The 14,779-nt window shown below is 37.4% G+C and overlaps 2 protein-coding genes across 3 annotated transcripts; one reads left to right on the top strand and one right to left on the bottom strand.

Moving 5' to 3' along the window:
• Nucleotides 1-33: 33 nt before the first annotated feature.
• Nucleotides 34-6,405, top strand: LOC124195862 (adhesion G protein-coupled receptor L3-like). 2 transcript variants are annotated; one of them, XM_046590479.1, is made up of 15 exons: nt 34-233; nt 1,681-1,911; nt 2,409-2,553; nt 2,617-2,691; nt 2,749-2,947; nt 3,028-3,548; nt 3,648-4,075; nt 4,132-4,315; nt 4,381-4,628; nt 4,709-4,788; nt 4,863-5,171; nt 5,248-5,375; nt 5,440-5,506; nt 5,573-5,869; nt 5,937-6,405. In XM_046590479.1, the coding sequence occupies exons 1-15, from the start codon at nt 185-187 to the stop codon at nt 6,099-6,101; spliced, it is 3,126 nt and encodes a 1,041-aa protein (XP_046446435.1). In that variant the 5' UTR covers nt 34-184; the 3' UTR covers nt 6,102-6,405. The 2 variants fall into 2 exon arrangements, 1 of the variants encoding a protein (XP_046446435.1); XR_006875455.1 differs by lacking the exons at nt 5,573-5,869; nt 5,937-6,405 and having other exon boundaries at nt 4,863-4,958; nt 5,053-5,171.
• Nucleotides 6,406-9,272: 2,867 nt separating this feature from the next.
• On the bottom strand, nt 9,273-14,778 carry LOC124195858 (putative phosphatidate phosphatase). The gene is made up of 9 exons (XM_046590465.1): nt 14,526-14,778; nt 13,344-13,495; nt 12,919-13,130; nt 12,727-12,852; nt 12,416-12,598; nt 12,296-12,347; nt 10,727-12,214; nt 10,157-10,271; nt 9,273-9,774 (listed from the first exon to the last, which is right to left on the bottom strand). Exons 1-7 carry the CDS (start codon nt 14,581-14,583, stop codon nt 12,107-12,109), a joined length of 891 nt encoding a protein of 296 aa, XP_046446421.1. The 5' UTR covers nt 14,584-14,778; the 3' UTR covers nt 9,273-9,774; nt 10,157-10,271; nt 10,727-12,106.
• Nucleotide 14,779: the final 1 nt, after the last annotated feature.

The raw sequence follows: 14,779 nt of genomic DNA, 5'->3' as shown, positions 1-14,779 counted from the left end.
ATACGATGATCTTTTGATTTGAACGTTCTATTTGAAAGATATTTTTTCGTCAAGTCTGTCGAAACAAGTTGTCTACATTTATTTTATTTTTCTCGTTGCTTATCAGGGAGTTCCGGAGGACCCTGGATTTAGTCGCCGATCCCATTCCGGGATATTGCCCATACTGCAGTATTACTTCGCTTCAATGATTCCCAGAGTTGTCACAGGAGAACGACAGTTGAGCCCAACTAGAGGTAGAGTGATTTTTTTGTTTTGTTTTGTTTGTTTTGTTTTTTTTGTTTTTTTTAATTTCTGTCGCATAATTGAGACTGTTCGTGGCATATGTGCACGTTTCTCTAGAATTGTCAGAAGTATTGAATCAGAATCTAAGGGGCCTTTTTTTTCTTTAACATAATTTTTTTATTGAAAAATACTTACAGGTGCAATGCATGTTGTACTATTTTTCCGTATTTTTAATGTTATTATTATAAAAACAGGGGGGAGTGGAGATTTAAAAAATTACCCGTAAAAAAGTAAAAATCCCAGTAGATCAAACAGACTTAAATAGTGAACTTTGGGGATAAGGGTTTTATAGAGAGCGATAACTAGATAAGAAAGTTAAAAAAAACTACGCAATATTGTCGCTCTCTAAGGCAAATCGCCCCTCCAAACACTAGAGCAGCAAACAACCAAACAATCTTCAGGGATCTTCGACGAAAAAATAACTTTCAACTATAGAGACCTCGACCTCGGAAAGCTATTAAGGTATATCAAGAAGAGTGCACGTGCATGTTGAAACGTGTCTCAGAGTGCTTTTCAATAGTATGCGCCCGGAAAATCTAGGATCAAGGAACTGCTGTCACATAAGACCTGACTTATTGATGATACATTTTTACACGCGGATATAAAGAATCCTTCAATTTTAATCCCATCACTTGAGTTCGGCGGAAAAGCAGTGGGACCCAGAGACAGCTGGGAAACATGTGACACCTTGCACAGATGCATGTCGCATGTCTGTATTCGGAATTAGATCAAGAAATCAATAAATGACGACGAATTACGTAACGTTAGAAAATGCAACCTATTATTTGAAAAGTATTTCATCGAACAAAGTAGATTGGTTATTTATCTATTTAATAGAGGGGGAAATAGTTTTATAATCACTTGGCTGCATAGGTGTTTTTGTAACGTGTCTAGGTGATTTTGTAACGTGTCATTTGAATGCCTAATTGGTTTCCTACCGACCCAATGGGGTAAAATTCGATAAAATTGTTAACTTTTGGTGGACATTTTTTTGTTTTGTTTTTTTGTCGAATACGTATGACGACGAATTCTTGATAAGGAAGTGACAGACCTTTGTCCCTGATTAAAATAACAAAGGCATTATTGGTTTTAAATGTCCGTGTGTGTCTGAATAGCCGATAGTTCGAATAACTTATCAGCCGTGAAAATCTTGCAATCCAATTTAGTACTTCACTAACAATAGCTGGTGAACAACTTCCTTTGAGTTGGGAAAAAGAACCGAATATGTGCCGATATATACTTTCCGTTCTACTTATTTTCTTTTGTTGGATTGGTAATAGTATGCAGTTCCCTGTTTCGTTTTCCTAAAATTAAAATAATATGACACTAAACTTTGAAAATTATTGTGCGACCTTGTTCTTTTCTCAACGCGTAATTTTGTATTCTTTCGAAAATTAGGTTACAACCATGTACTAGCACTTGATTGCACCAGCAATGACGGTTCCTGCACATGGATCAATCCGGAATACTGCAAAGATTCAGAAAGCTTCTGCGGAAACACTGCGGAATGTCTGGTCGTCACAAAATCAGTCAACTCGTCATACTCATTCGAGATGAACTCTTCATACAACCATCAATACCAGTGCCGGTGTCCTGTCGGCAATACGAATAACTGCAACCCACCAAACGGTAATTGGAACATTCAATTTGCAATTGAATTTGTCTGCCTGTTTTACAAGCTATGCCATATTGGCGGCATGTGGATCACATTTTTTTTTTATCTGACAGTCTTCACCTTTATCTCAATGATAGGGGGAAAATAAGTTTGTGGTATAAGGAAAAAAAAATGAGATGTAGGGGACTTCCCGCTCCCTACTTATAATCGTAATGCTTGGTAGCTAATTTAAAAAATAGTGCTGCGACTCGACGAGCAAAACGGGAATTATTTTTCACGACTTAAAGACTTCATGACTGAAGAAGCCACACTTATTATGGAACAAGGTGTTGTTTTAAGCTTAGCGCCTCACCTATTGACCTATATCTTGTTTTCGATGTCTCAGTAAACATGTCATGCTGGTGTCAAGTGATAGGATGATTTTTCCCCATTTTCAACTGCCGATTGTTTTCAATTCCGGACAAAAAAAATATTTAATCTTGTTCGCTCTAACTTTCCTGTCTGCCTATAGTGGAACTCAACTGTATAACACTTGAGCCAACGAACACTAATGTGAGCATTGAGGTCGAGAATGGTTTCCTTTTAAACGTCGTTTACGCCGAAATGTGGAGGTGTCCCGTTGGAGATAATTCCGTCATGCAGTGTCCATCAAGAAGGTACGCCATTTAAATCAAATTTTTAAAGATACTTAACAGTAATTTAAGTCGTTTTCAACGAAGGTTGACAGGAAATGAACTGGGATGTAAGAGTCCCCCTCAGCTTCTCCCAAATGTGTTTGCCCTCGTACGATTTTGGTAGGAAAATTGATGGAAGTTCGATGAATATTTTACAATATGTGTATATCATTTTAGGTGTCAGTTCAAAAAAACGACGTGCAAGTTCGATTCATCGCTAATTCTGTCCCATGTTGGTCAATCAATCCAGTTACCAGAGCAATCTGCGTTACCAGAACACTATATCTTTGAATCGGGAAGTGGAATGGTTAGTAGTGCAAATTTCTCCTGTGGGAATTCTTCACAGACCGTTTTCGATGATGATTCCTGTTATACGGTAATAAAAAAAATTCTTAGAAAGCTATCAAAAGGTGAATAATACTTCAGTACCTAAACTTTCATTAACACAAAGTATAGTTGACACCGACGAACCTCGAATGGGGAGTTGCCCGATCGCATTGTCTTCAGCTTGGAGGTGACTTGGCTCATTTTACGGAAGATACAAATTTTGCCTCTATTCTGCGACGTTTGGACAAATCCACTCCGTCAAATATTACATATTTGACCGCTGTTCATATATGGTTCAAATGGTATACATGGACTGGGGATCAGCGTATGCCACAACACTTCCAGCAGTATACGGATAGATTCCAATGCCCCGTTTACGATTTTTTGCCGGAAGAGGGGACTAATGCACTAGCTGGATGCGAAGCCGGAACAAGATCTAAAAACGTCCGCGGACTTTGCGTTTTTTCGCCAAGGCCATGGACGTTGTCTTGTCCGGCCAAATGCGACGTCTCCGGGTATCCAGGCTACTGTTGGACAGAAGCAGAGGCCGATACCAAGGTCTCAACTAGTTGCCCGAACGGATTAAATGGTAATGCAACGTGGACTTGCGGTATTGATGGTAAATGGACAACTCAATCTCCTGACCTGAGGTAAAAAAAAAAAAAAAAAAAAAAAAATTGCAATTGCTTTAAGACAATTTAAAACCAAGTTTTATTTTACTTTTTCTTTTTTATTGTCTTTTCAATTAGCAACTGTACAAATCCCGTTGTTGAAGATTCAATCAATCAAGTCAACAATGATATTGCAAACGGCGAAGATCCAAGCGAGTCATTGAATAGTCTCACTAATGTCGTCAAGGAAAACGGAATAGCGCCGGGAAACCTTGTGCAGCTTGACCAGACAGTCAGCTTTGCTATTGAACAGCAGACTTCACTAATGGCTAATACGACAGACGCGAGTTTGAGAGAGGAGAGCTGCAAGAATTTCACTATTTCTGTAATTGATTTAAATGGTGTTGTGTTGGGAAGTGCCAGCGCATTTTGGGGTTTGAATTGGGAAGCACGCAGCGAAGCTATCAGTGAAGTGCAAAAGAACGTTGACGACACCTTATTTTTACTGGCGGAAAATCTCCTTGATAAAGTTTATCAATACGGCAATATAAGTGATCAAAACATAGGTAACAATTTTGCAATATTCTATACGTAGATTACCCGTTAAAAAAATTTGTCATAGCTATACAGGTAGAGAACAAAGAGCAAACAGAATACAACGATACAACGTATGCCTACGTTGCAGCAGATGAAGATCAACTGATTCTTCCAGCCGGATTTCCCGATTCGACCAATACCACCAATACCCGACTTTCTTTTGTCACTTATAACGCATTTCAGGACCTTCTCTATGGTGATACATTGGCGTGAGTAGATATCAATATGGCCAGTTCAGTTTTCTTTTTTATTCCTGATCATTTTTGTAATGCAGTCAACTGTCAGCGGAGAACCCAACCACATTCGAACCAATTGGACAAGTCGTGGTGACAAAAGTGCTGGGTGCTACACTTGGTCAACCAAACGGATCTATCCATTTTGTGGACGGAAAGGTCGAAATTCTCCTGAGTACTTTGAATCTTGATCGATATGAAGTTAATGAGGTGAATGCAACTTGCGTATTTTGGGATACTTTGACTCAAGAATGGTCATCCGAGGGGTGTGAAGTGGTGAAAACTAACGGTCAGTTTCTTACAGTTTACACCTATTTGTCGTAATTGCTGTAAGTTTATTCAATGTAAATCAGATATATTTTTACATAGGTACATCAACCACATGCCAGTGCGATCACTTAACCAATTTTGCAGTTTTAATGGATATCAACGGCCTCTTTAAAAACGAGGTAAATTATGCTAAAATACCCAGCAGATGGGTGTGACATTAAGTGAAGACGTTGAATGTCATGCTTGTTTTCAGACGAAACCCGACTACCCCGCACTAGATTACATCACCATAATCGGCGGAAGCATTTCTATCGTTTGCTTGACGTTGGCTGTCATTATCTTTTACTGGGTACGGACTTTGCGGCGCGATTTCCGCTTCGTGATTCACCGAAACCTCTGTGTAAACCTTCTCATTGCCAACATCCTTTTTTTGGCCGGAATAGAAGCTACTACCAACCGAGATCTCTGCCTATCCATCGCCGTATTCCTGCACTTTTTTTTCCTCTGCGCTTTCAGCTGGATGGTTGTGGAGGGTCTTTATCTCTATTTCCTCATCACTAAAGTAAATATTTTTGACGTTGTCTCGGATATTGTAAGAAAATGTGTTGATTAGATGGTGAAATAATCACTTGTTCTAGGTTTTCGATGGAAGTGGATTGAAACAGTGGCAGTACTACGTCATCGGGTACGGAGTACCTGTTTTAACTCTTACCATTACTCTAGCCGTAACCAAAACGGAAGCTTACCTCGGTGATCCTCTTTCATAGTAAGTTCATTCCATGGTTGAGATAAAGTAACGATTACGCGACTTTTTACTTATTGTGATACAGTTGCTGGTTAAGTTATGAAAATGGGGCAATATGGGCCTTTGCTGGACCGGTTGCAGCCGTTGTTTTTGTAAGTTTCTGTCTTAACTAACCTATTGTTTCTTTTAGATAACTTTTAAACTTACTTTAAATATAGATAAACGTCGTATTCCTGTCATTGGCTGTCTCAGTTAGATTCAAATTAAGACGAAACCCTGCCGAAATTAAAGAGAACAAGCAGAACTTCAGATGGATTTATGGGGTCATATCATTGACTTTTATTCTGGGTATTACTTGGATGTTTGGTTTCCTATTCTTCGGCCAGAGTAGTATAGTATTTGCCTATATATTTACCATCTTGAACTCCTTGCAAGGAATGTTCATTTTTATCACGTTTTGCGTGATCAACAAAAAAGTCCGAAAAGATTTACATCGACAATTTATAACTAGCCAGGTTTGTCAATATTTAAATTCTTATTATTTATAATTTACGCTAATTTTCTATCGATTATGACTCGCAGAGGATTCAACGTGTGGCACTTTACTTTAGCATTGAATTGAGCGACTTGAATATGGCATCGTCATTAAACAATACTGGCTCCTACAATGTACAGCGACAAGCCAGTCAGAATAAGAATCGACACAGTTTTAGTCATGTTTCTGAAGTTTCCATTAGATTGTACTAGCTACGCGTATTTAAAGGCTACATACTACTAACACCTTTAGTTAGGTAATGCTATTCAGTATTTGGTAGTTATTAACCTTTATTCCTGTCATTGTGTTTTGTCAGATGAAATGTTTGTACCTAAATGGTAATTTAGGCCAGGTGAAGCCTGAGCTTCATTGCTCTCTGACGTTGCTGTCTGATGTGAATTTGGATTCGTTGACTTTGTTGTCTACGTTTAGACAACAAATTCAACAAGGTGTGTTTGGGATGTTGTAATAAATTTTTTTGTTGTTCCCCAAATACAAATTGTTTTGTAAATTAAATATTGCGCAAGGTTAAGCAAAATAATGTTTTCATTATATTTTGTTTCATATAAATTTGTTTTCATAGTGTCGAGTCACTAGGGTTTAGCTGCAGGCCAAGGTCATCACTGTTCGGTTTTGTCATTGCCTTTTTTCGTTTGGAGTTTTGGACTTTTTAAAAGAGAACTGTTATGAACTTATGACAATATGACATACCTTACCGTGTGGTTGGGGATTTCGAATGTTGTGATGTGTGATGCTGCGGACCTGCGGTGGTGGCTTTCTGGGGAAGACGAGATATAAATTTGGAGGGGAGAAAATTACGTAAGTATATAAGTTATTTGTTACCTCTGTTGGTTGTTCTTTCAATTGAGTGTCAACGAGCTTAGAGCGGACATTGTTTTCATGTTACTGTTAAACATTTCTTTTTTCTGACGCAAGACAGCATTGCTTTTGATCATTTTTAGCTCAGTTTAATAACGTTTACTTTGCACATCTCTGAAGAAATCTCGCTGCTACTACTAGAAAATTTTGGGTGATAGCTGTCAGTTTCTGTTTCAGCAACAAAGCTCACTTGTTAGATTTTTAATTAATGCGTTTTTTTTCTACTTCCGGTTTTCCCATTCCAGTCAGTAGTTCAGTAAATATTCATTCCACGCACAAAAAAACCACATATTCTTGATCCTCGTCAAATTTGTGGTAAAGTTCATGTTTTATTTTGTACGTACGCGTACTTCCGGTTTCGAGAATTTTCCTGAACTATAGTTCAGGAAAATTCTCGATTTTGACCAAATTCTGGATTTCGTTTAAATTACACGTAACCGACCCCAAATTTGATGGAGATCACGAATATTTGGTTTATTTGGTCGGCAGCTCAATGGTTAAGGCGCTATCGCTTACTTCCGGTTTGCTTCCGGAAAATTTGCATAAGACTAACAAGTGAGCTTTGTTCTCTGCACAGTTCTCAAGATTGATTACTAGGTTTTAGTAAGCAAAAATGCGCTTTTCAAGCTTTGTGAGCATCTTAAGACGCAGTCTTTCAAATACTGAGTTTTGAGACGTGTCAAATAGATGGCGTGTTGATGGTGTCAGTTATAGGCTTATGGCGGCTTGTTGTCAAAAGTTAAGCTATCTTTTCTTCGAAAATTACAATTGAATTCATCGGTAAATTCGAGTGATTTCGTTTGTAACTTTACGGTTATGTGTTCTATTAATAGAACACGGAATTCCGTGTCTATGTCGGATAACCTTAATGCTTCTCACCAACTTACTGGAGGAAACGTGCCACTGCATCCTACTGTCAACAATTTTGTTCAAAATCATTGTATTCTACTGAATGTGCCATCGAAATGATACAGGTAACAACCAACACTAGCTTTATTACAGTATTGCTGATACATGTATTCTTCTCATGTTTTATTAGGATTCATCTTAATTATCGGCTGTGTGTATTGGACTTTCTAGATCACCAACCCCAGCATAGACTAATCTCTCATTTCATCTTCTCGAGAGAAGATTGGATAACTGATCGGTTGTTTCATGTGTAAGTTCACTTATCATGTCACTGAACTTTTTCCATTGCAGTCTAATATTTATTTAAAGTATTGATCTCCACTTACGTCTATCTAATGTTTAAGAGACACTTTTGAGTGTATACTGATAATTGTTTATTCTTTTAGATCATAGATGTCAAGCACATTGATGACACAAATTATAAACAAGCTGACTTATTTTTCTTTTTTTATTTACAGGTTCTAAACTCCAGGTTTCTAAATTTGAATGGCAGACTTTATGAGAAGTCATTTCCTTTCAAGAAAGTCAACAAGGTCCCTTGTTTACTAACCTGTTGGCTCCTACCCTTGAATCTCCCTTTTTACTTTCTTAAGCGGGCCATCTTTATTTGAGGTATTGCTTTCTGTCGCTGCAATCTTGTTTGAATATTTTTGCCATCCAAATAAATGTTCATTCTGCTTACAGGGTAATCCTTCACTACTTGTCATGAACTTCATCCACTGGTGAAAACCGACGAGAGAATGCTGTAATCCAAGACTGATAAATTGTGTAGTTAATTAGATAAAATTATAAGTGCATATCTGGGCTCCCTTCTTTTCTGTGGCCCCGTTTCCCTAACTAACCACTAACCAACGCCCGCCGGTGGTCACTCACCCGCTGTGAAACCAGGAGGAGGGGAGGGCTCTGGTCGAACGGGGACTTGGAAGGCGCATGATCCGATGAAAACTTTTGGAGGGTCATGAGTCTAACCCGGAAGCCTAGTATGACTACATCTCCCCAGTAAAACTTGCCTCGTACTTCTCTCTTCTTCTCGGTCCAGATAAATATCTCTGGGGGCCGTAGACATGTCCTATAACAGCATGTGCGAGTTAAAACAAAGCAACCCACTACCCAATGAAACAAAAAGCCATGGTTTATTTTTTGCGGAAATCTGCATCAGTCAAGTTACAAATTTTTCCAATTCAACAACTCGCGTAGAATTTTGCATCTAGTCTAGTAGTGCAAATCGCGATTCCATGTGTTTGGTAGTTAAGAAAATGGTTGTTTATAAAACAAACAATGGGGTGTTCTGAGTAGCCAAAAACACTCTCGATTGTTTGTTTTTTAAACAACCATCTTCTTATCTTAACTACCAAACACATAGGATCGGTATTTGCACCAGTAGACTAGATGCAAAATTCGACAGAAGTATTTGAGTTTGAAAAATTTGTAATTGACTGACGCAGATTTCCGCAAAACTAAACCATCGCTTTTTGTCTCATTGCCGCAGCGGTGGTGGCGGGTTGCGTTCTAACTCGTGCAGAAGAAAAATGTCTTGAACCGGACGCTCTGTTTATTGAATTATTTGTACATTTCAAAAAAAAAATAAAAACTAGTTTAACGCATTACATTTTTTATTTATTACATAATACATACATAGGGTTTAATATTGGTTTATATGGTTTAGGGTATCAATTTGAGGATTGGTAGGTGTATGTTTGTAGGGTCTGAAGAATTGGAAGGTATAAGTTTGTGGGGTTTGGAGATTAATTGGTAGGGATATGTTTATAGGGTTATAAATTAACTGTTTTTTATCCAAACTTGAAATTTCCTCTCCCCCTCCAACATCCTCCACTTTCCTTTCCCAACCCCGAAAACATGTTTATTATTTGTTGACACAAACATCCCCATATTTCTTTTTGTTGCTTCTTAACTTATAAACGGTAAACAGCAAAGACACGATGACAATTTAACAAAATAATGATGCAATCTCGGTAACACGACACCAGCACGAAGGAACGGCCAGTTGAACTTGATGCAGAAAGATCTTTCTAATAAGGAATAGGCAGCAACAACGTGCCACATCGGACAGCAACTACGCGAACATAAGCGATAAACCTATAACCAAAATGAAGTGAATTAATCTTCAGTATCAATGGAAATGCAAGTGAAATTAATTTCACTTTATGTTATTTACATAGTTAACCCAAATATTCTTAAAATATTATCCAATAGCTATTGTTGAAACAAAATTTTCATGAAACTAGATGACACATCTAAGATTTAAATACAAATTCATTGGAACTATTTACTCTCCACTGAAAGAAATAACAACCGTTTTCCCCTTTACACAATCTGTAACTAAATACATGATTGAAAGAATTAAGAACTGTTTTGATCCAAAAACTAAATAAAAGCAAAGCTTTGTTCCCAAAAACTTTAGATATTTTACATCTAACTCAACACATTTAATTTTCGAATAAACTGATAAGATAATCACCTTACTGGCCTTCAATTGGTGTACATGTTGTTGAAGTTCTCAGCAAAGGAAAATGAGAATTCCACACAGCTTAAACAATTGGATGGCTGAAGTTCCAGCATATTTTAAAAGGTGCCTGCGATCAAACATTACAAAGTCAAGATAAAAATTTTAATCAGTTTGATCAATGATTGTGCCATTCATGTGTGTTAGACTGCAACGAAGGTGAAGCTAAGACTTCACCTGCCTGTTAGTCTTACTTGAGAAAAAAATCAATTACTATCTAGGAACAAAGTCTCATGTGACCTAACAAAAACAATAGAAGTAAAGTTAAACTATGCAATCCCTCACAATTACTTTGAGAAAAGTTATAAAGGAGTCTATATGGCAAGCTTATTACCAACATTTAAAAGGTAGTTCAAACACTTCAATTCAAACCCATGGAAATTAAATCATGTAAACCACATTTCTGTTGACTGAAAATTCCACAACAGAGAAGCAAAGGATAATACTTTGGACCTAATATTTTAGTCATCGACTAACTCAATTTGTAGCCTTATGCTTAGAAAATTGATCAACATAATTGCTTACTTATTTTCTTTTTTTTTCTCCATGTGACGAAGCAAATTTGGACAACAATGAAGAAAGCCCAGACTTAACCTGGTTGGTTGTTCTCCATGTGACGAAACGTACAGCCGGAACAGGTTGCATGAGGCGACATTTTGGCAAAATCATCTGCCTACTTCGAAAATGACCAGCAGTTAAGGCCACATGATGAGATGATCAAATTGCCAAGTAGAAATTCAGTCTATATTACCTGTAAATTAACACATAAAATATTTACACTCAGTAACCTTAATGAATCTAAGCAGGAATTGCCATTTTTTTACGAAAAAGGAAAACAAAAAGTAAACCGCAATGAGCAACGATACATTTCCTCTCAGTGAGAAACTCGGAAGTCGAAATGAAAATGGACGACTGTTGTCTGTGTCTGTCTCTGTCTTATTTAACGAAGACCCTCGCGTCATCTAGTGGACATGAAACCAAACTATTTGAAAGAAAAAGAAACTAAATTATCTATACGATATGTGTCTATTCCTCTCCCCAGTTTCGTGTAAAGCCACTGTAAATCACTTTGTCAAATTAGATGGTTCATCCAATCAATTAATCAGTTTTTTAATACCCTAATTTTTAAATGAGCATTCATGTTTAGCAGCCAAAGGACAAAGGCTTGTTTTTTTTTTAATTACACATTTAGGCAAGACCAAAATGTAGCAAATACAGTTCTTCCTCTTCCTGTTTCTCATGGAAGTGCATGTTTTCTATCGGGAAGTGGAAAGCATTGGGAATGGAAGGTAATAAATAGTACATCACTACTTTATGAACACTAAACAATACAAATGTCCCTGTACCTTAGTCGAGACTCGAGAGAGAACCTGCCAAATAAAATAAATTAAATCGCCTTGTTTAAAATTTATTGTCATCAACGATGTCAAAATTCTTAACCGTTTTTTTATTTTGTGCCGAAAGTCCGAAACTATACCGGAAGTAAGCGGAAGGACATAAAATCTTGACCACTTGGAAAAAATAAACTTTGCAATTTACTAATTTTGTATTGTAAAATAACTGATTTTTACGTACTTCCTCAGGTCATATAGTTTCTAAACTTCGTTTGAAGTTTTTTTTTATTCAAAACAAATTAGTAGTGTAGTACTTAATATAAAGTAGGCTCAAAACAAGTAGGTCTTCAAGACTAACTAAAATATTTGGATTATTTCTAACTAGATTTTCTTTTAAAAAATTTATACGACACATACTCAATTACTCATACGGTTCATATGCTACTTGATTAACGATTCATTCTTAGTAAACTGGGTCAGTTATGATAAAGTCTCGAGACAGGTTTTTCCTTTTTAAATTCTGGTGTAGGTAGCGCGGTAATCAATGCTGGTTCCCTAGTAGGCCTACCTCTTAATGGGGAATTCGTCGTTCACGATCGATTTTACTATCAGGCAGCAGGGCGGGCAGAGTAATATTGCTATTAGAGGATGGCCTAAATAGACTGGATACGTACAGCGCCTGTTTGGATAGAACAAACAAGTAAGATGCAATTCATTGAAATCTAATATGTATCTTCTAATAAGTTTTAAACGCTTCTACCGTTAACGATGCAGCGGTGAATCCAATGAAGAACCCCGCTAACACATCACTCCTGAAAAATAGCAATCGTTTATATTTTACGGTAATGGTTTTACTTCAATTGCCAAGTTTAAATCTAACCAGTGGTGTTTGTAGTCAGTAATTCGTGAAAGTCCTGTATACCACGTAAGCATCAGTGCTGTGATTTGGATAGTTGCACGAAATAACTTGGAGCCAGTCCAATTCATCCTTCGCTGGAGATAAAGAGCTAGAAACAGCATTGCGTAGGCCGAAAAGGAAGCGTGACCAGATGGGAAAGACAATCTAATTCAGAAGATGAAAATGTTGAAGCAATTAGTCATGAACTCATGCCACTATACACTTCATCCTCTTGAAATAATGGTAATATAATAATGTTTGAGTTTGATTTGATTTTTTAATACTATTACTACCTAGAATCCTTAATTCTTTGCTCGTTCGTACCAGTACATTTGAAATCGGTGATGTAAACGGGTGGTCCACCAAGCGGACACAACTCGGATAAATTTTCAGGTTTACACATGTCAATAAAGTGAGGACTGTTAAAACAATTAAAGTCGTGAGATTATTTGAACGGAATATTTCTGTCTCTCTCTCTCTCGTACCGGAGACGACCGACGGTGTATTTGCCAAAATCTGTGGCCACCTGTGAACAAGCCGCACCGAAGAGGAAAATAACGACCAGATGGATGATCTCAGCGATCACAGAAGGGATGCGGATTGATGACGAAATGTTGATCGTAGAACATATATTCTGGCGACTTACATTTTCCGATTTCAAGTTGTGTTTCCAGCGAAAAATCTCCACAGTAATCATCTATTTAAGGTTAAAGAGAAACGATGGCACTCGTGATTAAGACGTGAAATTCACAAAACATTCTTAATAGGCTAGAGAATCATCATAGAGGCTAGGTTAAAGACAAACACTTGGTAAGAAAACAAATCAATCCAGACAAAATCAAACAGCAGCAGCCAATAGAAAATACCTAACTTTCTTTTCACTAATTCTCTGTTACTGTGATTATTATACCATTGCAATGGGTAGGCCGAGGCTGTAACTGTAGAGCACAGCGCTGGTGACCGTCGAGTCTTTGTAGGGATATCGAATAGAGGTGTCATCGCAATAGAATCCTCGCTCGAAAGGCTTCCCGATCAGATCCAAAAGTAGAACCGGCAGCCAAACTGCAGTCAGTATTCAGTGATAGACAATAGTACATATTATAATTGTTATTCCAGCTACAAGAGGAAGAGATTGATTAACATGGCAGCATCATTTCGATTGAAAGTGTTTTGCTTCCGGTTTAGAGTAAACAAACAATTTGACAATTGGACAAACATCAACCGCGCCCTTTGCCCGGGAGACGGAAGGAAACTGGTATGAAATGAGCATCAGCGGAGTTTGCGCGGCTGATAAGACTATTTATGGAAGAAGCTGGATGTGGCAAACCGCAACACATCGAGAAAGCTCGGGGATAAGCTTTGAAGACGCACGAAGATTTATTTAGAAATTAGTCATCAATCCCAAAATATCAACAAAACCGAAGGGAAATGGAAGTCCTTCATTAGAACTGTAAAGGAAATTTGTTCTTCTATATTGATGGTTCAACGATAAAAAGCTTTTATTTTTAATCTTTGTTTTCCTACCGATGACTATATTTACGCAAACGAATACCAGACGATAAACTAAATAACCAAGATATCACTTGAAAGATAAAATGCAGCGTGATCAGGTGATAGCATTCCCCTCGAGATTTGTTACACACAAGATCTGTTAAAATTACCTGATTCTACAACAAAGTCATAAATCTAAAAATGACCCCACATGCATGTTGAAACTGACATGCATGTGAACAAAGTAAAAAAATGAAAACCAATAAAAACCAAGAGGGCCAATGTGTTTCACGAAAATGGGTTGGGAAAATTGAGAGTGAAATGTACCACAGCCAACAACTAAAATTACAGCTGATGCACAAAAGTTTACGAAGAAGGAAACAGACCCAGGTATACTGCTGGGTCTGCTGCTTAAAATAACTTAACTCTTTCATGAAGAATCAATTCATATGAATTGAGTAGCTGACCATACACACACCAAAATTCTTTCGATTGAAAGCCCTAACACAAGCACATATAAACTCAATTCTGAATATAAGGAAACCATAAAAGCTGCAGTAAATAATACCTTTATAATAAAGTTAACATAAAGGAAAATTACCAATAGCAAGGCATATAGCGTCGATGACCAGTTGGCGAATGAGTGCAGCAGAAGTCATTCTCAAAATCTCGAATTACAATGTCAGCTGATTTGAGCCTCAACAACAATTAACACACTGTGGAAATGACAACAGCTAGCTTTGCGATCTTACTTATTTTAAAATCAGTAGACTAAACACTTAAACAGAACACAGTGATAAAAATAAAATTGTCGGAGCAGACGTCCACGTTGAACTGTTTGTACACGGAGTCACG

This window comes from Daphnia pulex, chromosome 6, assembly GCF_021134715.1.
Source record: "Daphnia pulex isolate KAP4 chromosome 6, ASM2113471v1".
Lineage (NCBI taxonomy): Eukaryota > Metazoa > Arthropoda > Branchiopoda > Diplostraca > Daphniidae > Daphnia > Daphnia pulex.
The sequence above is the reverse complement of the archived record's forward strand: the minus strand, read 5'-3'. Positions and strand labels throughout refer to the sequence as shown.

What these genes read in the sequence shown, in the direction of transcription:
- LOC124195862 (XM_046590479.1), top strand. Translation starts at nt 185, where the DNA reads ATGATTCCCAGAGTTGTCACAGGAGAACGACAGTTGAGCCCAACTAGA. An exon ending in TGAAGTGGTGAAAACTAACG is followed by an intron (nt 4,629 to 4,708) that starts GTCAGTTTCTTA and finishes ATTTTTACATAG; the next exon opens with GTACATCAACCACATGCCAG. An exon ending in TCTATTTCCTCATCACTAAA is followed by an intron (nt 5,172 to 5,247) that starts GTAAATATTTTT and finishes CACTTGTTCTAG; the next exon opens with GTTTTCGATGGAAGTGGATT.
- LOC124195858 (XM_046590465.1), bottom strand. Translation starts at nt 14,583, where the DNA reads ATGACTTCTGCTGCACTCATTCGCCAACTGGTCATCGACGCTATATGC. An exon ending in TCGGCCTACCCATTGCAATG is followed by an intron (nt 13,131 to 13,343) that starts GTATAATAATCA and finishes AACCTTAAATAG; the next exon opens with ATGATTACTGTGGAGATTTT. An exon ending in TCACCGCTGCATCGTTAACG is followed by an intron (nt 12,215 to 12,295) that starts GTAGAAGCGTTT and finishes CTATCCAAACAG; the next exon opens with GCGCTGTACGTATCCAGTCT.